Source organism: Odontesthes bonariensis, chromosome 15, assembly GCF_027942865.1.
Source record: "Odontesthes bonariensis isolate fOdoBon6 chromosome 15, fOdoBon6.hap1, whole genome shotgun sequence".
Lineage (NCBI taxonomy): Eukaryota > Metazoa > Chordata > Actinopteri > Atheriniformes > Atherinopsidae > Odontesthes > Odontesthes bonariensis.
In genome coordinates this window covers 29,383,301-29,405,855 of record NC_134520.1, presented here as the reverse complement: position 1 = coordinate 29,405,855, position 22,555 = coordinate 29,383,301, and the positions used below count along the sequence as shown (strand labels likewise).

Below are 22,555 nucleotides of genomic sequence, written 5' to 3'. Positions count from 1 at the left end.
TGAAAAGAATTTCCCAAACGTGAATCGTTGCTATTTTCTGTTTTCAAAAGGCTTGTGAATAATTCCAAAATCCAGGAATTCTGCTCTGATTGCTGATTATAATTAATGTAAAATTACAAAGGTTGTCAAATTCCATTTAAATTCATCAACAGTTGCATTAAAGGAACAGAATGCAAGATAGATTATATCTAATAGTGAAGTTGCATATTGCAACCAACTGAACCAAAAAAGCCTCATCATCTCCTTACAAGTGTGCATGTGAAACCACTGTGGTCAAATAAATAAATAAAAACAGGAAAGCCCGCTGTGGAGCCAGTGTTTAGTTTGTTATTTCTGGACTGATGGCGGTACAACATGGCAGACTGCAAGGAGGCAGACCAGCATTATCATGTGTCTTATTCTAAGGCAATGAAAGCAAACTACTAACTTTCATCTGATTCAGTACTAAAGAAAATGTAGTTAAGGCAGATCCCTTCAAATGCTACACAGACGAGCTTTTAAGTGATTCATTTTAAGAAAAAATTAAGCATCAGGTAACACAGCTGTAACAGAGCGTCCTACAATGAAGATGTGTAATATGGAATCAGACAGCAGAACACAAATGTACTTTTCTCTTTTGCCATCTTTACTTCTCTCAACAATACATGCACACACAGACGCACACACAAACATCCTCAGGAGCCTTCTCTTATACTCTGCTGTAGGCTACTAACTCTCACCATAGTTTATCTCAAACATTATACCCTTAGTCATTACCCCTTTTTCTTTACCATCTTAACACGTTCTGACTTCAAAAGTGTCTTTTACTCTGTGCATTACTTTAACTCTACCCACTGCATGTCTTTCCACACTCTGTAATACTAACAAACTCACACACACAACAACACACACACACAAAACTCTCTACCTACCTTGCATCCAAACATCAGAGATATGGTGTTGTTGGTGCATGCTACTTTGCAGTGGCACAACATGTGGCTAATGTTAGCTAGCTGGTCCCACACTGGGGGGGCATCCTAGCCTTCATGCACACTTTTCACACACACACACATCCACACACTCCTTCACACTTACACACGCATGCACATGCATGTGTTCCATCAACCACGCTCCATCCCGTCCCACAATCCCCCACTCTACCGGCCCACCCCCCCCCCACCCCCCACCGCTTGGCTACAGTCCTCAGCTGTGGCAGGCCAGCATCCTCTCCCTCACGCTCTTTATCGCTCTCATCATCATCATCACAGTCTTCATGAGTGTAATCCTCATAGCTGGTCAGGATGCAAGGAGCACCATGGTCAGTGTCTGCCCATGCGTCAGTGTGTGTAAATGTGTGTGTCAGAATGTGTTAGCACGTGTGTGCTCAGTGTGTTGTTGTTGTTGTTGCCAGCATGTGTGTGTCAACCTGTGTGTGTGTGCACAAATATGTGTGTGCATCTGTGTGCGTGTGTGCATAGAAGTGTATGTGTTAGTCTGGATGTGTTCGGAGATGTCCTCCTCTGCAGCAGCAGCAGTCCCGGTCCTGTGTCTCCTCTGTCTCTATCTTTGTGAGTGTTTGCCTCCCTCCCTCTATTGCTGCCCTTCTCCCTCTCCCTCCCTCTCCCTCGGTTCGCTCCACTGACTCTCTCGGCCCGCCTCTCCACACCAAGATCGATGAGAGATAGAAAGAAAGACACAGAAAGACCAGAAATCTGCAACCAGTGTTAGAGATTATAATGTGTCTTCCCCTCTTTCACATTTCAGACTCTCTACCTCTATGTAGAAATTGTTGTTTTTTTATATTTATACACCTCAAACCATATAAACAATGAAGATGAGTGGGGAATTGCTATTGTAAAATAAGTACTCATTAAGATTGACTTGACCAATTATTAAAATGGTGGAAAAAAAGATAACAGTGGAAAAAAACACATAATCCAAAGAAATAAGTTAGTATGAAATATTTCAACTCTGATTAAAATGCTTCAATAGTGGCACCTGCTGGACAGGTAGAAGGAGAAAACGTAAACAGTGAAGAGCGGTGGTGGGACGGGCCGAGGAGGACAGACTCTTGCTGTCATCTTTAGGGTTAATCTCTGTATATCTGTTCATATACATATCATATTTACATGGTGAAAACACATAAAAGATACTCTAATTAAGGGCGTCCTCCCAAATCAATAAAAGAAATAATCAAAAACTTTCATCTTTCACATAAAGCTTGTTGTAGAAGCTCTAAAGGGCTGTTGAGCAAACAACCAGAATGGATTTGAACTGAGGAGAGGTCAGCAGTGGGAAACAGCTGGGAGGTCAATGAAGAACTCTGCTCTGCTGCAGCAGCCTCAGGCCTTACTGCCTCAACTGTCCAGATGCTCAAGTAAGACAAATGTCCCAGCTGAGATTTACAAGTGTATGCATTGTGAGATTAAATTGTTTTACTTCCATTTATTATGATTTTTAGGTTATTGTTTGGATTTTTAGATCCAAAACATCAGTAGGTGCCAATTGGGGCTTGTTTCACAAGTGTCCTTGTGGCTGTGTGTCATGTAAATTTAGTCACCTGCTCAAGTTTTTTGGAGCCTGTTTCACAGTTTTATAATCACAGAAACTATGAATTCACCTCAAGTTAAGTGTTAACATTAGTTCAGAGGAATAACATTGCCAAGGTCTGCTTGGAAAACAGGAAATATAATTACTGCAATTATAATACAATTCAGCAGTTACTATCTCAATAACTGACAAGGCAACCCAGTCTCATGACAGATTGTGCATTTACTCCAGTTTGTGCTTTCTAGATTCACCAGTGTGTAAAATTTACCTCATAAAAAAGTTAAAATTGTAGTACAACTATTATGAGGAACCAGGTTGGCTGTTTTTAGCCAAACCAAATGTTTGCAGCCTCACTGAACACAGCCAGTCCGATTTAATTGAGAATTAATGAGGCGCTGTAAGCTTTGTGCACAAACTTCAAGAGAGGGAAGAGAATCACCAAATCTGAGGAAGACCTTAGAGATAAAGCTCTATGGACATATTAAAATGTAAAGAACCCCAGGTTTCGCCATTTGCTGAAATAAGGACCCCAGCGCAACTCCAGAAATTATTCTAATTGCATTTAGCCGAATAAAGTCTAGGTAAAGGATTCAATGAGTAAGGCTAGTCAAATACCTACTTCAGAGATGAGTGACTCATTTACAATATGCACTGTTAACATTAATGAGGTGGGTCACTCAGCACTGGCACTGAAAAGACATAGCTTTTTATATTTCAGACAGTCGTCTAATTCTTGAGATAAGAAAATAAGAAGGGAATTCAGAATGACCTGACCACTTATATTTTCATTATATACTGTATTTTATATTGTAAACAAGATGTAGCAATGTGCAGTCATTTAGAAATTCAAAGATGGGAAATTAGATTGTTGCAGTGTTAATAAAAAATGTAATATTCATAAATAGAAAAAATAAAATAAGAGAATAAGGACAACAAAAAAGGGAAGATTATGTATTCATCTTAAAGGAGTCCATTCTTCTGGCACAGTCATAATAAAAAGGAAAACAAGCTGCATCGTTAGATGTATTGAATCATTAACAGGTAAATCGTAATTTAATCAAATCAGGAGGCAAGCAAAGATTCACAGCTGTAACTTGCATCCTGATATGTAAACTCAGTGGCAACCTGTTCTCATTTTTTAATCAACAGCAATTGCTGCAAATTAGCCAAACTAAAAATACATGTGTATTTTTAGTCTAAATTTAGATTACTATTAAGTAGGCAGCTAATGTAAAATCACCTGATGCTGAGTGTTAATGTTCCATCTGCGTGCTCCAGTTTTTTTAATTCACCAGACGCCACTAATGTGGAGGAAGGGGCAGATAGAGAGACCCTAGAGAGGATGAGTGAGACATAAGCAATGTTGTTATATCACCCTGAGTAAAAGGCCATGATACCCATACACACATATGTACACATGGTTGACTTGATAAATTGACATCTGAACTCGGCACTGCTGAGTTGGTGTCAGGGAGACCACTCTGGCACTGAGCCATTTCAAACAACAGTGGGATGTTAAGAGTGGAAGAAGCAGAATAAAAACAAATAATGCTCAGATATCTTTGCCGCTGCGTCAGATTAGCTTTGGTGCTACAGATTAAATTTCTTGTAGAAAGCAGCCATTCACACAAGAAGAAAACCGCCCAACATTAAATAAAAAAGAAAAAACAGAATAACAGACACAGGGTTTTTGTTATGGATGTGCGCTGCCTCAGGCACTCGTGAGTACAGTCTCAGAGACGGATAAAAGAGTTTGCATGCTTATCAGACAGAAAAACACTCCACAGCAGGTTATAATACTCTGAGACAGGATTGTCCAGCTCAAAACAGGAAACATTTCACTGCAAAAACTGCAAGTGCACTTTTATCATTTGTGTACAGTAAAGTTTTAAGTGACCTTGCACATATTTGGTTGTTTCAATCCATTTTTGGAGGATGTCCCACTGTGTTGCATAAACAGCCGAGCAACCTTTTTTGCTGGATGACCCTGAAGGTTTTTACTAGAGACCTCTTTGATGGCACCCCTGCTATGTCTCTGCAAAAGCCAAATTAAAATGAGAGTGCTGTGCTTTTTTTGGTTGGACTGAACATTGCCGTGGGTGTAGGTCACTGGCAGGACATTGTTTCTGTATACGTGTTATCAAATGTAAAAATGGGAATTGTGCCAGTTTTTACAATGTATACAAAGCTTTCCAATCAGAAGCATCCAACAAACTCTTGATCCATCCTGTGTACAACACATCTCATCCTATTTAAGGTATCAGAGATTTTATAACAAAAAAGTTTTGTCAAATACACTTCATATGAAAATGTACTGTTTTGGCAACATTTTATGTAAATATTAAAGAAATACTTAAACACTGAGTTAGTTGTATTCAACTTTTATGGCTCTTATTGATTATGTATCCTTGTAAGCATAAAATCAATATTAAAGTACCTGTTTACCAAATAAATCCAACTTAAGTAAGATACTGTATGTTTTTAAATATATGTAAAAAATCTTACTAATACAGCATAAAACACGGTGACCATACCTCAGAGTAGTAGCAGTACATTCATTTAAAAAAAAATATTCTGCCAATCATCTTCTGCATCTTATTTTATGAAGATGTAAATAGGGAGAAATCCCCATCGCACATTAACAAAGACTAAACGGTCACCACTTTCTGTTGGTGTATTAGTAATAAGAAGAGCAGTTCCAGAGATAGTGGCCCAGACAAAGAAGTCCCAAACAGTCTTTCTATTTGCTGCAAAGGAGCATTATTTGATAGGCGGCAAATGATCATTTAGTAGACAGATTTCACATACTTGTTGAAAGATTATGACTCTATTTCTATGTACTTGTATTTGTTCTGTGTGGGCTGGTATTTGCTCTGTATAATAAGGAATACATTTCACAGCTGTATAACCAATAAGACATAATTGGAGATTACACTAAACTTCAGTAAACAGCTATCAGGAATGATCAGTTTTCATTCATTTCTGCTTTTGTTTTGTAATTTCACTCTCCCATTCCATTTCCCTTGCTCTGATTTTCTTAAAATGTCTTTTAGCCAGTTTTGTATCTACCTTTTTTTTGTGCTGTAAAAGGCCATGTAACTTTGCAGTCTTTTTTAATACGATTTCCTACTTTTCCCTATTTTAACCCTGCACCATTACATTGTAACTAGACACATACTGCTGCTTGGTCAAAAGCCTTTTAAACCAGAAGATACGTATTCACCGATGCACCTGGATCTGCTCTAAAGCTGCATATTGCTGGTTATTCCTCTGATGTAAGTAAAACAGTGGCTGCTACAACTATCAAGTGAGACAGGGAAAAACACAGTTTGATCATGTTGAGTTTTCAACAAGTAGCACTGATTACATAAGGAGGCTGGAGTGGAGGAGAGAGAGACGCATGGCTCCTAAGAAAGACACTGAAGCGTGACTTTGACTTAATTTGCTTTACTACTGTAGTAAATTGTTGCACATTAAAAACTTACATGATTTCTTGATAATGATAAAATCTAATTACATAAACTCAACAAAAGAGTTCAACAGTTTTAATTTTTGTGAGTGCTGAGCTCAAAGGAAGGGGAGGATTTTTCGAGATAAAGGGCAGTGGAAGTCAAACAAGTCAAAGCTCACTTCAGCCGAGGCTCTTGATGCTGATGGCTGGGCCATCTGGACTGTAACACACCACACACACACACACACACACACACACACACACACACACACGCTCAAACGCACACAGTAGTGTCGCTGTGGTTGTCTTTGCCTTCTCACCTCAACTTGGAAAACAAACAACGCAGCATGAGAGAGAAGACGACCAAACCAAACACCGACTGCGTTTCCATGCACAGTGATATCTTGACTGCAATCATCGTGTTTACATGATTTGCATATAGGATATACAGTTTACATTTAACACAGCACGGTCCAATTAATGACTCATGCCAGTATCATGTTCCAAAATGCCATTGTGATGCTGCGCCCATCAAAAGCCTTAAATACATTCATACCAACCAAAAGTGTGTGTTCAATATTCATGCCTCAGGTTACATTTAAAGCTGGTACTCAATAATAAGAAATTACTTTTGGAAAATTTCCAACTGCACACAGATAAAGAACACACAGATCCATGCCTGAAGCAGTCAATTAAGTTTCCAAGTTTATACCGCAAGACAAGTTATAAACGTTATTCAGAGTGCAGCCGAGACTCTTTAACAGAATACACGAACGTTCACATGTGGGACTATGCTCTATGCGATCTATCAATCAATAGGTCAAAGTAAAATAACTCATAAACTAGATCCAACAAAAGCTGTTATTTCTGTAATATCACCTGATGACTGACACTAAACATTACATGTTGACTTCTCTCATGAAGTTAAGTGCTGTATTTCACAAGGAAAAAAGAAGAGAAAATCAAAGACCTTAAAACTATCTTCATCCAGAATAAACCTGGGAGTGGCTTCCTTAAACAGCTAAGGCTCGAGTGCCAGCCTTCAGAAAGTCTTGGCTTTTGTGGTTAGCTAGCTGTCCCAAGGCCAGCTGTACAGTCAGTTCCTCTGTGTTTGGCAAGGAACAGATGGATATTCTGCGATGTGTGGTAATGCAAGCACCCACACGAACGCACACACACTCACACACATACATTAAGGAGAAATTAACAGCCACAGGCATTCTGGATCATATGGCTCAAAACAAAAACAAAAAATTGAAATGTAAAGACAACATAAAATGCCATCACAAACCAAATTTCTGGGACAAAGAAAATAAGAACAATGACAGCATACAAGAAAGAGGGAAATGAAAAATCAGAGAGAGAGAGGATATTACCTCATGAGCCTAGCAGGCATGCACTACGTGTTAACATTAGTAGGTCAGCCAGCACAGAAATAACTACGCTGTGTGTATGTACGTGGTAACCTCTTACAGTCCCCATCAGCCAATCACAGTGGATTTTCCATTCTGCACGCTGACCAATTAGAAAAGACTCCATACATCAACATTTCAAATGTAATCACGTGATAATATTTTACCAGTTGTGTATTCAGGTTCCACATGAGTGAATTTTCCTCCATTTATATCTGTCATCCTCTCTTTAAAATAAATCGCCAGGACAGTCTGACTGCTGCCAAAACCTCCCAGCAAATACTATCAGCTGTGCAGATGAAGTGTTAATGGACTATTATTTACTCGACATTTTATCATAAGAAATACTAATTGCCATGTCAACTGATGTTATAGCTCAAACAGCGAATTTATAGGGGTTTCAAGTCACTGCGTAAAAACAGTTTGGGAACTCATCATCTGTTGTTTTGGTCATACATACAGTGCCACTATGTGGCAAAAAACAGGCACAACAGCATCTGGGTCATTTTAATAAATATGTATCCCTATACATATATTTAGAGTCTGAGAACGTTTTATAAATCAGAAGGTTTAAGGTTTAACTATAACCAGTGGTCAACTACACTTGAGAAGTGCTATATAAATTCAGTCCATTTACTCGCCATGTTTTATTGCTGTTGCGTCCTGAACAGATCTATATTACTGTAGCCTGCCAACGCCATTGCCCCCATATAACACATTTTGCAGAAATTGGAATAGTTGTGCCCAAAGTAGGATCAGACACGTCAAAAAAGTTGTAGCAGCCTCTTCAAAAAACTAGCTTCACCAGATACTGATCTTGGCTTGTCAAAGAAGGAGCAGTATTTATATGGTGCTGAGGTGCTCAGCATGGTTTAAGACATACCAACTTTGCACATGGGCTGGAAAAAGTCATATATATTGATGAATCCAAGAATGAGATCTGTGGCGGTCATAGAAGGCCGTATATGTAAAGAGACAAAAAGAGAGAAATAATCAAACTAATAAGGAGTCACGTTGGTGGGACTAATTTATTCAGGGGGTGTTTAGCTGCTCTGGAATGGAACACCAGCACTGAATTTGGAGAAAGATTCATATTACAGAAAATCACCCCAAACACACCACAAAGCTTTGCAAGAGCAACTTGATCAAAGAGGATTCAAGTATGCTGGCTGTCCTGGATCTGGTCACCTGTCCACATTAAACATTTACTCGAGAACTCTTAGGAAGGCTGACAAATCACGGTAGGATAACATGGGCTACCACATTGTGCAGAAACTCATGGAACGTATGGTAGTGGAAAGACATTGTACAGCGTTTTCAAATTTGTGTGTAGTTTTTCAGAGGCTCAGATTTACAGTTAAATCATTAAGCTGATATTATCACTTCTGACAAAAAAAAAAACGATGATGGAATAATGCACTACATGAGCTAAACATATGCATAACATGCCATGCATGAGTGTACTAGCAGCGTTATAATATGTATTTTAACCCTTTATAAGATCTACAAAACATTTTTACAATATGTTGCAAAAGATGCAAAAAGAAAATGATTATAATGTTAATGGAACATATATGGATGTGATTTGTATTGCCCTTTTTCATATCTACACTACTGGGAACAAAATCCACTAGCACAATTTTGCTAATCTATTTTATACTCCCGAGGAACAAAATTTCAAATTAAGTCGGTTTCCAGCTTCGTTGTCTGTACATTTCAGGGTCTTTGCATCTGTGTGCAGCCTAACAAAGATTAGTCATCTGCTTAATGGGATTTGTAGCCCTGGCTGTACCCAAGCTTGACATGCACCGCAAAAATAATGTTCTCTTCCTTGCCAGTTAGATTGACCAGGACTGCAGAAAAACAAAAACAAACACTCCAAAGTTACCAGAATGGCAAACAAAGGAAGTCATGAAATCCTGTCCTCTGTGTTTTGTGTAGATCTTAAAATCTGCCCACCGACACAATTAATAATAGTCTGAGTGCAAGTAAGTGCCTTCTTTAGGGCAGATGGTTCATTTTAAGAGACAAAGTAAACTTAGTGTTCATATGCAGTGTAGGAGAGCTAAGATGTTAACCTGTACAGACAAGAACAAGAGTAGCTGAACAGCATAGCCACTGCATTTAGCCTCACCCTCCTGCCCTGGACTAATTCCCCTCAGTTACTCAGCTCCTCTTGGATGTCAGCCAGCCGCCTTGTCTCACAGCACCTCTGACACACTTTTGTGGAAATCCTTCTTAAAGCAACCATACCCTCTACACATTCAGCTCTCTCCAAATTTGGTGAATGTGCCCCCTGAATATTGTGATATGGTCCTGGCTTCAGTATATAAGGTACTTTGATGTGTAACACTGTATGTTGTCATAACACTGAAATGATAGGTGCAAACCCACACAGGCTATCATTGGCTAAATACTCATTGCCTTACATACACATATACATACCCATGTAGATTCCATGTAAACACACACCAGCTTTGAAACCAGATTGAAACTACAGAATTGACAAAAAATACATTTTAAAAATAGCTTTCCATCACTAACTACTCCTAAGAGAGGTGATGGTCTGCTTGTCATTTCCTAATAAAGCTCAGTTCTTTCTACCACAACCACAAGTCTCAAAATGTAATAGAAATAAGTGAAAATACATTACACTGACTGAAGATGCAGAGTAGTGGTCCATTTTCACATGTATTCCTCTTTGACTGGAAGTGCAATCAAGAGCCCAACAGACTCCGTCCAACTTTTTTACAAAGCCAAAAGGACACTTAATCTTTATCTATGGGTCTCATGGAGTGAGGTAGCCTTTGCCAACAGTCCTACATCACTTTGGTAGTCCTACATCCTTGGGTTCTACTGTCCTGCTGGTGCTGGGGAGATTCTCTCCTTTTCTGCGCTCATGCCTTTCCCATTGATTCATTTGTCAACCTTGTCCCCTCCTCAAAGTTACATCACAATGCCAGATGGACAGTGGTACAGATGGATAGATCAATGAAATAATGTAGCATGTCGTTTTCTGGCAATAATGATAAATAAGTCCACCAAAGCTGTATATGTAATGAACTCATGTGCTCGTGAACACAGACTGGCTCTCTTTTCCTCATTGTATCCGTGTCTCTCATGTCTTCGCTTACTTCCTTTTTGTCCGTCCTAAAATAGCTCCACCTTTGTAAAGTCTATAAGGAGCCTAAGGTAAGCCTCTTAGGAGCGACCCTTGCTCTCTTGGTGCATAGGAAAGTAGTAACACTCAGTAAGACAAAACAACAATTGCACACACTGATAAAACCAGGGTGGGATTAAGACTGGCTAAAAGAGGAAAAGAGGATTGGGCAAGATGGAAAGAATCCTGATATAAAGCCAAACACAGAGATGGTAAGGTTTGGAACAAAAAGTAGACCAACGAAACAAAGATTCAGTAAATGTTTGAAGGCTGGTTGTACATTATTTTGAGCTTCTTAGAGAAAAAAAAAAATAAAACTAAGTTGTTCTTATATCTGGCTGCACGGTGGTGTGGTGTTTAGCATTTTTGCCTCACAGCAAGAGGGTCCGCGGTTCAAATCCTGTCTGGGGCCTTTCTGTGAGGCATTTACGCGTTCTCCCCTTGCGTGGGTTCTCTTCACATACTCCTTCCAAAAACCTGTATGTTAACTTAATTGGTGTCTCTAAATTGATCCCTGGAGTGAGTGTGTGTGGTTTGGCTCTGTGTGGCCCTGTGATGGACTGGTGACCTACTCAGGGTGTACCCTGCCTCCTGCCTCTTTGCAGCCTAACTGAGTGGTCTGTGCTTCCTTATTGGATCAACACAAGCAGCTGTTACATGCACTGTGTGAAAGCTGGAAACTCACTCGAGTTTATAGTCTTGACCTCTGGGAACACCCTCTCTTTTTTAATCTTTTACCTTAGGTAAAGCAGATTAGGCTTCTGAGTGTGAGATGGAATCCCTGTTCCAGGGACGTCTGTGGATGTGCCAGGATTCTTCAGCAGGGTGTACTGGCAAGATTAATTGGTTAGCAACGTATTTTGAGCAAGCCTAAGTTTTCAATGTCACAAAGGTGGCCCTGTTTCAACTTGGTTAAATCACTATGGTAGCTTATACTACATACATGACAATTTCCAGGGGAGGTTATGTGAGTTCTACATTTAAATTGGCCTTCAAATGAAGTATATTAGTAATGTCATAAAAGAAAGCTATGTAGGTACAGTATTGCAAATGGTATGTGCAAAATATGTTTTCATGCTTGGTCCTAATTTGCTGCCCATTCCATTTTAAACTGCTTGTACTGCATCTAAGACCATTGAGACCAGATTTGATTATCGTATTGCCATATCTCACAGAGAATTCTAAATTGTGGCTAAATGGTCTGAATGGTCAAATACATCAGTGACCTCCTGGGCAAGTATGAACCTTCCAGACCCCTCAGGTCATCTGGATCCGGTCGTTTATCAGTTCCCAGAGTCAGAACCAGACATGGAGAAGCTGCATTCAGCTTCTATGCTCCACATGTCTGGAACAAACTCCCAGAAAGCCTCAGATCAGCTGAAACACTCAGTGTATTTAAGTCCAGGTTGAAGACACACCTATTTTCAGCTGCATTTGAATAAAGCTCCATATCTGAAGCTTGAAACTTAATCATATTTTAACTACTGATTTTATCTGATTTTATCTATTGTTCTTTTTTGTTTAAAATTTAAATCATGCTTTTTATTTCTACTGTTTTAATGTATCTGTAAAGCACTTTGAATCGCCTTGTTGTTGAATTGTGCTACACAAATAAACTTGCCTTGCCTTGCCTAAAATAAATAAAAGTAAAGCTCATATTACAAGATTTCAGTCATGATTTTACTGTTTGTGAAAAAAAATTTATTTACCAAACTGACAAGACACTGGTCTGATAAAAGGTTTGACATTATATTTACAGTTTTTCAGATGAACGTTTAACAGAAAACAAAGATTTGTAAGGTGTGGTTTCTATTGCTTTGCACCCCTCACCCTCATATGTTTTTAAAATATGTTAATCTAGCATCATACTGTATTTACTTCAGTTACTGTTGGGTTAGCATGTTAATATTAGGTGTAGGTTGTGAATCAGAGAAGGTTGAAACAGTGGTTTGTTACTTAAATAAAATAACAAAAAAAGCAACAGTCAAACTTGCATTAGTCATTATTTATGCAGAACATTATTTTCATGCAAATGCAGTGTTGCAACATGTTCATACACTTTAAACATTTACTTTAGGTCTCATAACGGCTAATGGGGAATACACAACATTATAATAGCAGCATGTTAATGCCTGCCATGTTATGTATTAGAGATTAAATCATAAATTATAAACTTATTGTTATATTTGCAAATCATTTCAATCAATGTTTCTCTAAATAAATAAATGTTCTCTGCAATACATGACACCACTTGGTCACTTGATATTTTTGGTAGTTTCTGGTGGTATGTGTCTCTATAAAGGGCTAAAACAGTGATGTTTTTACAACAGTGGTGTTACATCCCACAACTGTAGGGGAGCCAAAGAGAAAAACTTAACAAAGTCTCTAGTGCTGTTTTAATGAGCCATGCATTTCTAAGGATTTATATATGTGTAAAATGCATGTTTTCATTTCCTCCCTGCCTGGACATCAGTCAGTCATTCAGTCAACCAGTGCATCAGTGATCTACCTGCGCAGTCAGCCAGCCAGCCTTTTGACTGTGTGCGACCTATCAACCCAGTTTCTGGTCTCTCTGGGGGTCACATGTTGTCAGACCAACAACTGAGCAACAGTTCGGCACTCTCATTCGAAATGTTTCAGTAGAGCACTGCGCGTTTCTCGAAAATATCACATTATAGCCAGTTTATTCACAAATTACAGCAAAACATCTGTACAATAGACAACCTGCTGCCAATTTTTTCAGAGAAAAAAAATTCTCCGTTTTACTTTCTATGAAATCTTCAGACAAAATAAATCATGTGAGAGAACATGGAACAGTCTAAACTAAGTGCAAACCAATGCGCAATATGAACAAAAACAGAAATGTATAGATTACATTCTAAAAGCTGTAAAAGATGAGTGAATTACACTTATCGTCCTGATCTGTTTTGTTCATTTGTCTCACCTTAGTAGTGAGGATACAGATGCAGTCCATCCTCACCAGTCCACCTGACCAACTCTCAACAAAACATCTTCCAACTGTAACTTCCCCATTCTACCTCTCAGCCGCTTGTTGATGTTGGTAGCATCTTTTTGCCGTCTGCCTTTCTCTCCATCTCTTTCTTCATCCATCAGTCTCTCTCTGCTCTGTTTTTCAAGCCATCTCCACCTGTCCTTTCACCAGAGCAGCCAGTGTAGACTTTTCTGCTAAAATAGAGGCCAATTCGGAAACATGGCAGCTGTCCCGATGCAACTCCACCCGCTCTCTTGTTTCCCAGCTGCTGTCTTCGTTTTATGGCTGCTGGTTGCCACATTTTGACCTCAAAGAGAGCATAGCTCAGAATATATATATATATATATATATATATCTGCGTATGCACGCGAAAGACACTTACACACACACATAAAAAACATGAAGCATCTAGAGACTTGTGCAGAAAGGCATACACATGGATGCCCAAGCAAACACTCACAGGCAGACGTGGATACACAAACATAAGCACATACACAAATTCATATACTACACACACAACACTCTTCGCTGCTTTATCAGGTCAGGTCCCTGGCAGGAGTGGGGGGTTAGACTGAGTGAGCAGCAACAGCGGTATAGCAATGGATGCTCTACTTTTAACTTTGTGAATATCAGTGAATTAGAGCTCCAGATGCATCTTGAAGCCTCAAACATTAAGTGTATTTTACACAATCAGGCTATTTCTAGATGCACAGCATTGCTGCAGCTGATGTTGAATTGATCATATGATAACATAATGTAAACAGCAGGAGATTTAAGGAGGAATCAGAGAGTTGTCATGTTTTTGTTAGCAAAATTACCAAAATGGATCATCCTTGTTGATCTGTCAATCTGGTGAGTGTGTGTGTTGGTTGGTGGAATAGTAACAGAGACTACTTCCACTGGCCCAATCCCCATTTTAACTTATTAACAACTGATGCAGCGGGTAGATATACAGCACTTATTCTGATGTTAAGAAGCTGTCATGGGTTTTTAAAACAGCAAATCACTTACCTATTCCCAAGTCACTTAAGACAGCTGCCATTAAGCCACTCCTAAAGAAGAGAAACTCTAGACGCCTCTAACATGAAACAACTACAGACCTGTCTCTAACCTCTCTTTTATATCCAAGATTATCGAGAAAGTTGTATTTAACCAGCTCAACGACTTTCTGAATGAAAGTGGAAGTCTTGATAACTTTCAATCAGGCTCCCGACGTCATCACAGGACTGAAACAGCTTTGTTCAAAGTGTTAAACGACATAAGGCTGAATACTGATTCTGCTAATGTTTCAGTCCTGGCTCTGTTGGATCTCAGCGCTGCGTTTGATACTGTAGATCACAGAATCCTGTTGCACGGGCTGGAAAACTGGGTTGGACTTTCTGGAGCGGACCTTAACTGGTTCAGGTCCTACTTAGAAGGCCGGAGTTATTTTGTTACAATTGGCAGCTATGAATCTGAGCGAGTGGCTATGACTTGTGGAGTCCCCCAGGGGTCAATTCTTGGACCTCTTCTACTTAACTTGTATATGCTCCTTTTGGGTCAGAAATTTAAGAACTTTAACATCAAATATCACAGTTATGCAGACGATACACCACTTTATGTGTCTCTGTCACCAGACGACTGCAGCCCAGCAGACGTGCTGTGTCAGTGTCTGGAGGAAGTAAACTCCTGGATGAGAGAGAATTTTCTACAATTAAATGAAGGCAACACTGAGATCATTCTGTTTGGTAGCAAAGAGAAAAGGGTCGGCATTGGTAAATATCTTGAGACTCGGGCCCTTACAATCACTGACCAAGTTCGTAACCTTGGAGTGTTGATAGACTCAGATCTGACTTTCAGCAGCCACATCAAAGCTGTCACCAAGGCAGCTTTTTACCACCTCAGAAATATCAACAGAATTAAAGGTTTCCTCTCCCCAAAAGACCAGGAGAAACTCATCCATGCATTCATCTCCAGTAGACTCCATTACTGTAATGCTCTTTTAACTGGACTTCCCAAAAAGAGCATTAAACATCTGCAGCTCATCCAGAACGCTGCTGCTAGAGTTTTAACCCGGACTAAGAGATCTGAACACATCACACCAGTTTTAGAATCTTTACACTGGCTTCCAGTCAGTCACAGAATAGATTTTAAAAGCCTGCTGATGGTTTGCAAATCCCAAAACGGTTTAGGGCCAAAATACATCTGTGATATGTTCAGAGAATATAAACCCAGCAGAGCTCTTAGATCCAAGGACTCAGGTCAGCTGGTCCAGTCCAGAGTCCAGGTTAAAAACATTTCTTTTCTCATGTGTCTATGCATGAAATCTGCACGATATCTTTGAACTTATCTAGACTGTTGCTTGTTTTTAATTCATTTTAATTATTTAATTTGTTTCTCTTTATATTCTTTTATGTATTTTTAATGCTTCTTCCACTCCCCGCTGCAATGCTTTTATTTTATGTAAATCACTTTGAATTGTTTTGTACATGAAATGTGCTATATAAATAAACTTGACTTGACTATTGTACTATGAAGTTGCAAGAAAAAGTTCAGTTACATATGTATTATTGTGTTGCTTTTCAATGAAAAGCTGAGCAGCACATAAATGTTCAGCATTACCAACAACACCAATACAAGCACACAGCACAATATAGAACTGGAAGGATAATTGTTGCCAGATGCACATACAGCAGTGCAAAGAAAACAATTGTAGTTTTTAAAAGAAAGAAAAGAAAAGCACAAGCGATACCAGCACTGATTCCTGGGACATGTGCCATCAGCAGCCCAATATATGTGTTCAGTGAAACCTTGTAGTCAAATAGTTTTAACAACAGAAAAACAACCAATCTACTTTGCAATAAGATCAACTCACTAAAAGCATTTACATGAATCCTCTAAGCACATTCTGCTGATTCTACTTAACAATAAAATGTTACAGAACTAAACCGATACCCTTTGTCATATTGTTATGCAATAGAAGCTACTGTTCAAACAGCCAGCTTACATAAATAACCTGTAATTCTGCCAACTGCAGTCACAAGCAAGTCTCTCAATATAGTGGCTCAAAATGAGACATGCAGTCATTAACATGTCCAATACCTTTTCCATGAAGAAGTGAGATCTTGAACATAAAATCAAGAGAAAAATCAAACTGAACACCCCAAATTGTGTAAAATTAAGCTAAATCACATTTTAAACTGAGGAGGCATCATCTTGTGTAGCAGTGGTTCATCTGTATTTGCATTTGAAAGGTGTAATGTTTGAATTTAAAGATATTCACAAGTTACAAGACTGTTGTTACTGACAGCTGTAACTAAAATAAAATTCTGCTTTTTAGCCCCAATCACTGATGGATAAGCGAATAAAAAGATGTTTGACACACAAAAAGATACTATGAAGACGATGAAATCTACCAAAAATGCACAACAAGTCCTCCACAACACCTGCAATAAACTTCCTTCGGAGAAGAACCAATCTGCATCTCAATGTGCTGTCACCAGCAGAGGTATTTCCTTCTGGTTTCCTCAGGCACAAACACAAAAGAATAAGAGATGTCTTACCTTGTTGGGGGTCAGTGGGCTTGAAGCTGGCCTGGAGTGGGTTGGACCATGGCCGGGACTAGCGGAGGTGACTTTTACTGGCCCAGGGCTTAATGGTCTGGTAACAGAGATGAGGGAGAGAGGGTGTCGAAAGGTTAACTCTGAAAGCTGTCAGTTATTATTTTGTCCAAAACCTAAAACCCAAATGCAGTGCTTAACTCGAAACCACAAAATTTTCCCGGAGTTGCTTTATCAACTGAGTTTGCTTGAAAAAAAGGACAGGTACATGCTACACTTGTATATTAATGTTATCAAAGGTTGCTATGAAAAAAGCAATATCTTGACATACTTTAGATGAGGTTCTTTGTTCAGCTGTGCAGGGGGACTTGTGGGGCTTTGGCCACCGAAGGTAAGTCTCTCATGGCTGGGACTTGTTGGACTCTTGCTGGGAGTGACCTTATCCAATCCTGGATCTTTACTGGTTGAAAGAGGTGTAGAAACTACGGTGGCTCCTGTGTCCATGCTGAGACCTGTGCTAGTGTCGGAGGTGGGTTTGTCTGGAGAGGTTGGAGACACAAGGCCTTTGATGGTGCTGGAGACGAGGGCGGAGACTGTAACCAGGTTGAGGTTAGGAGATCCCGGAAGGTTCTGCAGAGTTGTGGTGCTCTCTGAAGACACACCAGGGCCGATGGCAGTGACATGTGGTTTGGTTCCATTCACTGACACTCCAGGAGAAGTTTTGTTGGGGCCAGTGGGGCTTTCCATTTTGTTCACGGTAAAGTTAGAAGAAGTGACAACAGGTGGTGAGGATATTTTAGAAGTATCTGGTTCTGATGATTTAGATACTCCAGTTTGGACAGGAGGAGGAGGAGCACGGTACTTGACTTTGGCTGGCTGTGACTGAGATGTGCTGGACTGTGTTGCTGGAGTAGATTCTTTTGTGACAGATGGGACAGGAGGAGCAGGATACTTGATTGACCTAGGCTTAGACACCAACGGCTTTGGTTTGGATGGTTCACCAGAAGCCTGGGGGCTCAGGGAACCAGAGCAGGGCTGTGTCTGGACTGTGGGTTCTGCTGGTAGGTTGCTTGGGGAATGGAGTTTCCCGGGGCTGTCCCTCGGTTCCACAGAACAACTGCTGTCTGCCAAAATGGTCAACTCGTAGTACTCCTGGATATCTGGAGAAATTTAAAGCATGATGAATGAAGAGTTGGTGGTATATTTAGACGAGAACAAAATACCTTGCAGGGATAGATTAAATAATTCATGACTGTATATATTAAAACATTACTAAATTTGAATGCAGAATAAAAGCAAGTGCAATATTTTATTGTGCATAGCATGAGTTTAAGTGGGTCAAAAAGTAAAGCCATTATTTAAGCTTCTATTGATGCTACTCTTTTTTCTAAAAGGATGTTTTTGCTGCTTCTCTCCCTCTATCAGACATTCAACCTACGCTTGCTGAAAGGCAGAGAGGCCCAAAAAGAGAGCCATGCTGCCTCAAATAAATGATTACAGTTCATTGTTACGATCTATTGGACTGAAGAGACCCAGATTAAACTATAGTCAGGATTAAAATAGAGCACCTGATTAATAAAACAGTCATTGAAAAAAAGAAAAGTCTCTATTCTCATTTTCTCAGTACAGTGGTAGATATACCTCATTAAGCATAGCTAACACACTGAGGACCTCTAGTGTCAATACAGCAGCCTATTCAATTTGCAGGGTGACCACTTCTAAAAGGAAAAAGTAATTCCACTATCATTTCCCTTTTTAAAAGTAAACCCACAAAGCAAACAAATCAGGATGACTGCTGTGGTCAGAGGTTTCACTCTGCACCCAGAACAGATGAGAAGTTCAGCACTAAACCACACATTACAGGGAGATAGGGGAGAGTAAAGTGTAGAGAAGGATTTAGTTTTATAAACATAACCATAAAATACAGTACCGTACCAGAAACAAACATCCAATGATAAGGTCAAACACACTACATGTCTTCTTTACATCTAAGTATCAATAACTAGGAAAATATTCAACTACTAGTTAGAACAAAACACTGTTTGAGTATACAACTTTAACACCTGGGAAACAATACGGTCAAAGGTTAACAGGAACTTTGGCTCATGTTCACTGAACAGTATAAACATGCATGCACTCAAGCACAGAACTTTGTGTTTCTGTAAGAACTGAAGGTTTAAATGCCAAAAGCAGGTGAAACAAGGATCTGAAACAGTTTGTTGTCATAAAACCCTGTTTCCCCCCCCCCACTCATTAGGCAGCCCTAACCAAGAAAACGTACTTTCTAAAATTAGCAGCTCGTCTGAGGAATTTCTACACAGCTGCAAGATCTCTAAATGTGTGTCCCTTTTAACAAAGAGCTCTATGTTTGAGGCGACAGTCCATGTCACACCTACATTTGTGTACTCTGATCTCCATTTTTCTGGTTAACAGTCATGTGATAGCCGAGCTTAAAGTAATCATAACTAAAGAAAACAAACTACACAACTCGCCTTCTCTTGCGCCAAACCCAGCCTTCTGTCTGCAGTTCTACTGGCAAAAAAAAATCCTGCCTTGAAGCCTTCATATACAGTCCCAAACAGACTGTATAACTGAAAACACACTTTGACTCCCCATTTTTAAGACACTAAACTTGTTAACAATCATACAAACCTACCTGCAGCAAAGCTGACGCCTTATTAAGATGAAGTGACATAGGTGTTTGGTATTTTTCCATGCAGATACAGTTTTGTCAGTGTAGGTGGACCAGAGATGGAAAAACTGCTTGTTTAGTCATTAGGTTGAACTAAACCTTTTATCAAGCATAACTTTACTGATTTAAATAGCTCACCATTGCTATCATCAACCATTTCTGTTAAATATTCTTTTAATTTCTTATATATAGCACTTTGAGATTTTATTGTAAATGTAAAGTGCGTTATAAATAAAATGTATTATTATTATTATTATTATTATTATTATTATTATTATTATATCACATCAATCAAGGAACAGTTTAATTAGCTATATAAGTTTTCCAAAGCAAATGTTCTTACCAAGAAGAGCATTAAAGAGCTGACTTTGGAAGACATTGATAACTCTGTCCAGAGACTGTTGCAGCTGGCGATCCTCCTCCACAAGGCCCTGTTTGCTCCGGCTCTGGTTCTGCTGTCTCTGGTCCAATTTGACTCGATACTGCTGGAGCAGCTCAAGGGCTCGCTGAGCATCTTAACATGACATATACAATATGTTACAAACACCTTTCACATCACACAAAAAAAAGAAGAACAAAAGCACTTTTGAGCAGAGCAAGGAGATTAGGCTGTGCATTAACAGCCTTTATTTGACTGGGGATTACTAAAGTTATACCTTCAGACATGGCATGGTGTTCACCAGAGGGTGGTTAATTAAAGACAGAGTGATAGCACCTGGCTCAATAGAATGAGTGAGGGAACAAAGTCCTATTACTCTGTCAATAAGATCATACCTCATCTCGCAAGTACCAAGAATGTTGTCTTTTTATTACTCGGTCAAAAAACCTGTTTGGCTCCAGAGCTTCTTGGGAATTTAGCAGCAATTAAAGACACTGTCTGTTTTACAAAGGTAGATTTAGGTAAATGTTAATCAGCACGCCACAAAAAAAGTCATGTATAATTAAACTGGTTTTATCACATTTATTTAAGAGTTATGTCTTAAAAGTCTTTTCATTTATAAGGAAAAAGCAAATGCACTGGATTCGACTGCATTTCATTGATTATAAACTACTGTCAAATTCCTCTTTGGTGTTTTTATGTTGCCCTTTTAAGCATACAGGCTTCAATAGAACGTATGTAGCAAATGAACGCGCACATTCTGAACAGCTTATGTTAAATCACCCAACAAACTCTAAATGTACCAAGCTTTCAGTTTCACACGTGCTGCTTTTCATGAATGCCCATGTACACTCTGTCAGTGTAATGATTTTTATGTATCTACAACATTTGCACAGGAAACAGAGCACGAATCGTTCGCTGCTTTCTTTTTTGCAACTATTCGACATTTCAAAGCAGACAAGCAAACGCGCTGCTTTTACCAAATTATCAGCAAAAGCTTACACTACTTCCCCGAAAGTTGTGAATGAACAATTCTAAACCTATAAGCGTGTTTTGAACAAGTTTGTGCTCTTGCTTAAAGTGAAGGAGCACTTCCGAGATATGTAGCGACATCAACGCAACCTATTGGAGTTTTTTTTTGTCAAAAACTGAACTTTATTCGATGTCATTTCTTCAACAAAGCAAAGTATATTTGGAGAGACGATAGCCTACCACAAAATGTATGACAGACAAACACCGGGAATAACGAAAATGTATTTCAGTTACCTTTCTGTCGCACAGGCATGCTGACACACAGTCCTGCCAATGCTTGTGTTGCTGTGGTAGTGCGTGCGTTATTACAGATGTGTGCGTCTGTCCCGCGACAGCCTGCCTCCTATCTGGGACACCAAACAGTCGCCACAACAGCCAACAACAGGCTGCCTTGAAGTTAAAGTGAACTTAATGAAGTGTTAGTAAGTCAGAAAAAACCGACAGAAACTATCAACTGTGGATAGAAACCTCTCACATGCAACGCGTGGACACTGGATCCGGAGGTGCAGCTTATTGGTACTGCCTGGTTTTTTCTTCTTCTTCCTTTTCTTTTTCACTTAAAGACTGCCTCTGTCTGGCTTGTCAAACTAGTTCTCCGTTTCTACATTCAGGTGGCTAGACGTTGTCCAACCGGTTGGGCAGACCTGTGTGATAAACACGAACACGCTCGCGCACTCACCTAAAAACATCATTAAAGTAGATTTGAGAGGCTCCTCATAAGGAGCTTGTGTCCTGGAGGTATTGTCATGTTAAACAGCTATATTGTGTGCAGTGGATAAAAGCCTGGGCTATTTTAGGGTGTGCACTGAATCCACACTTAATCCACTCAGAGTTGGGGAAAGATTTGGGTTTACTGATAGTGGTCTAACTCCTGCAAAGGCTTCTCCTGTTCCCACTGTTTTTGGCTCTTGCTTTTATATTATGCGTTTTTGTGAATCTCACACACACAATAAAACACACACAAAAATGTTCAAGATGAAAGGGGCCAATTGAAATGTCTCAGGTGTAATCCCAGCAGCAGTTTGGACAAGCTCATCTCTGTGTGGCATTATCATGGTAAACAGTATATTGTGTTCAGATTAAAACTGTTCTCTTGCCATGGCTCTTACAAAACTGCTCAGCTTGGCTCCACTAAGGTTTACAATCCTTCTTAATCAACAGAAAACTGTGTCACTCACTGTTACAACTTACACATTTACCTGCAGCATCATGTCAATTTAACTTCTGAGCAAATCTGCACAAAAAAATAAATAAACAACCATAAAGAAATTAGTAGTTTTGCTATTTGTCTCAGCATATCAACCAATTTTCTGTGGAAAAAAAAAAAAAAGTCTGCCATATAATTCCATATCATAGGATCATCGGGTGC

At 39.4% G+C, this 22,555-nt stretch overlaps 1 protein-coding gene across 4 annotated transcripts in view; it reads right to left on the bottom strand.

The window, feature by feature from the left end:
• LOC142400733 (discs large homolog 1-like protein) overlaps nt 1-21,735 on the bottom strand; it is a 111,763-nt gene extending 90,028 nt beyond the window's left edge. For 2 of the 4 annotated variants that reach the window (XM_075485907.1, XM_075485908.1), the window contains exons 1-4: nt 21,421-21,734; nt 20,119-20,289; nt 17,415-18,243; nt 17,087-17,183 (exon numbers count right to left, since the gene is read on the bottom strand). In XM_075485907.1, coding sequence (XP_075342022.1) covers nt 17,087-17,183; nt 17,415-18,243; nt 20,119-20,289; nt 21,421-21,439 — 1,116 coding nt within the window. In that variant the 5' untranslated portion in view covers nt 21,440-21,734. Of the gene's footprint in view, nt 1-17,086; nt 17,184-17,414; nt 18,244-20,118; nt 20,290-21,420 lie in introns of all 4 variants that reach the window. The other 2 variants (XM_075485906.1, XM_075485905.1) reach the window with 2 other exon arrangements.
• Between the last annotated feature and the right edge of the window lie 820 nt (nt 21,736-22,555).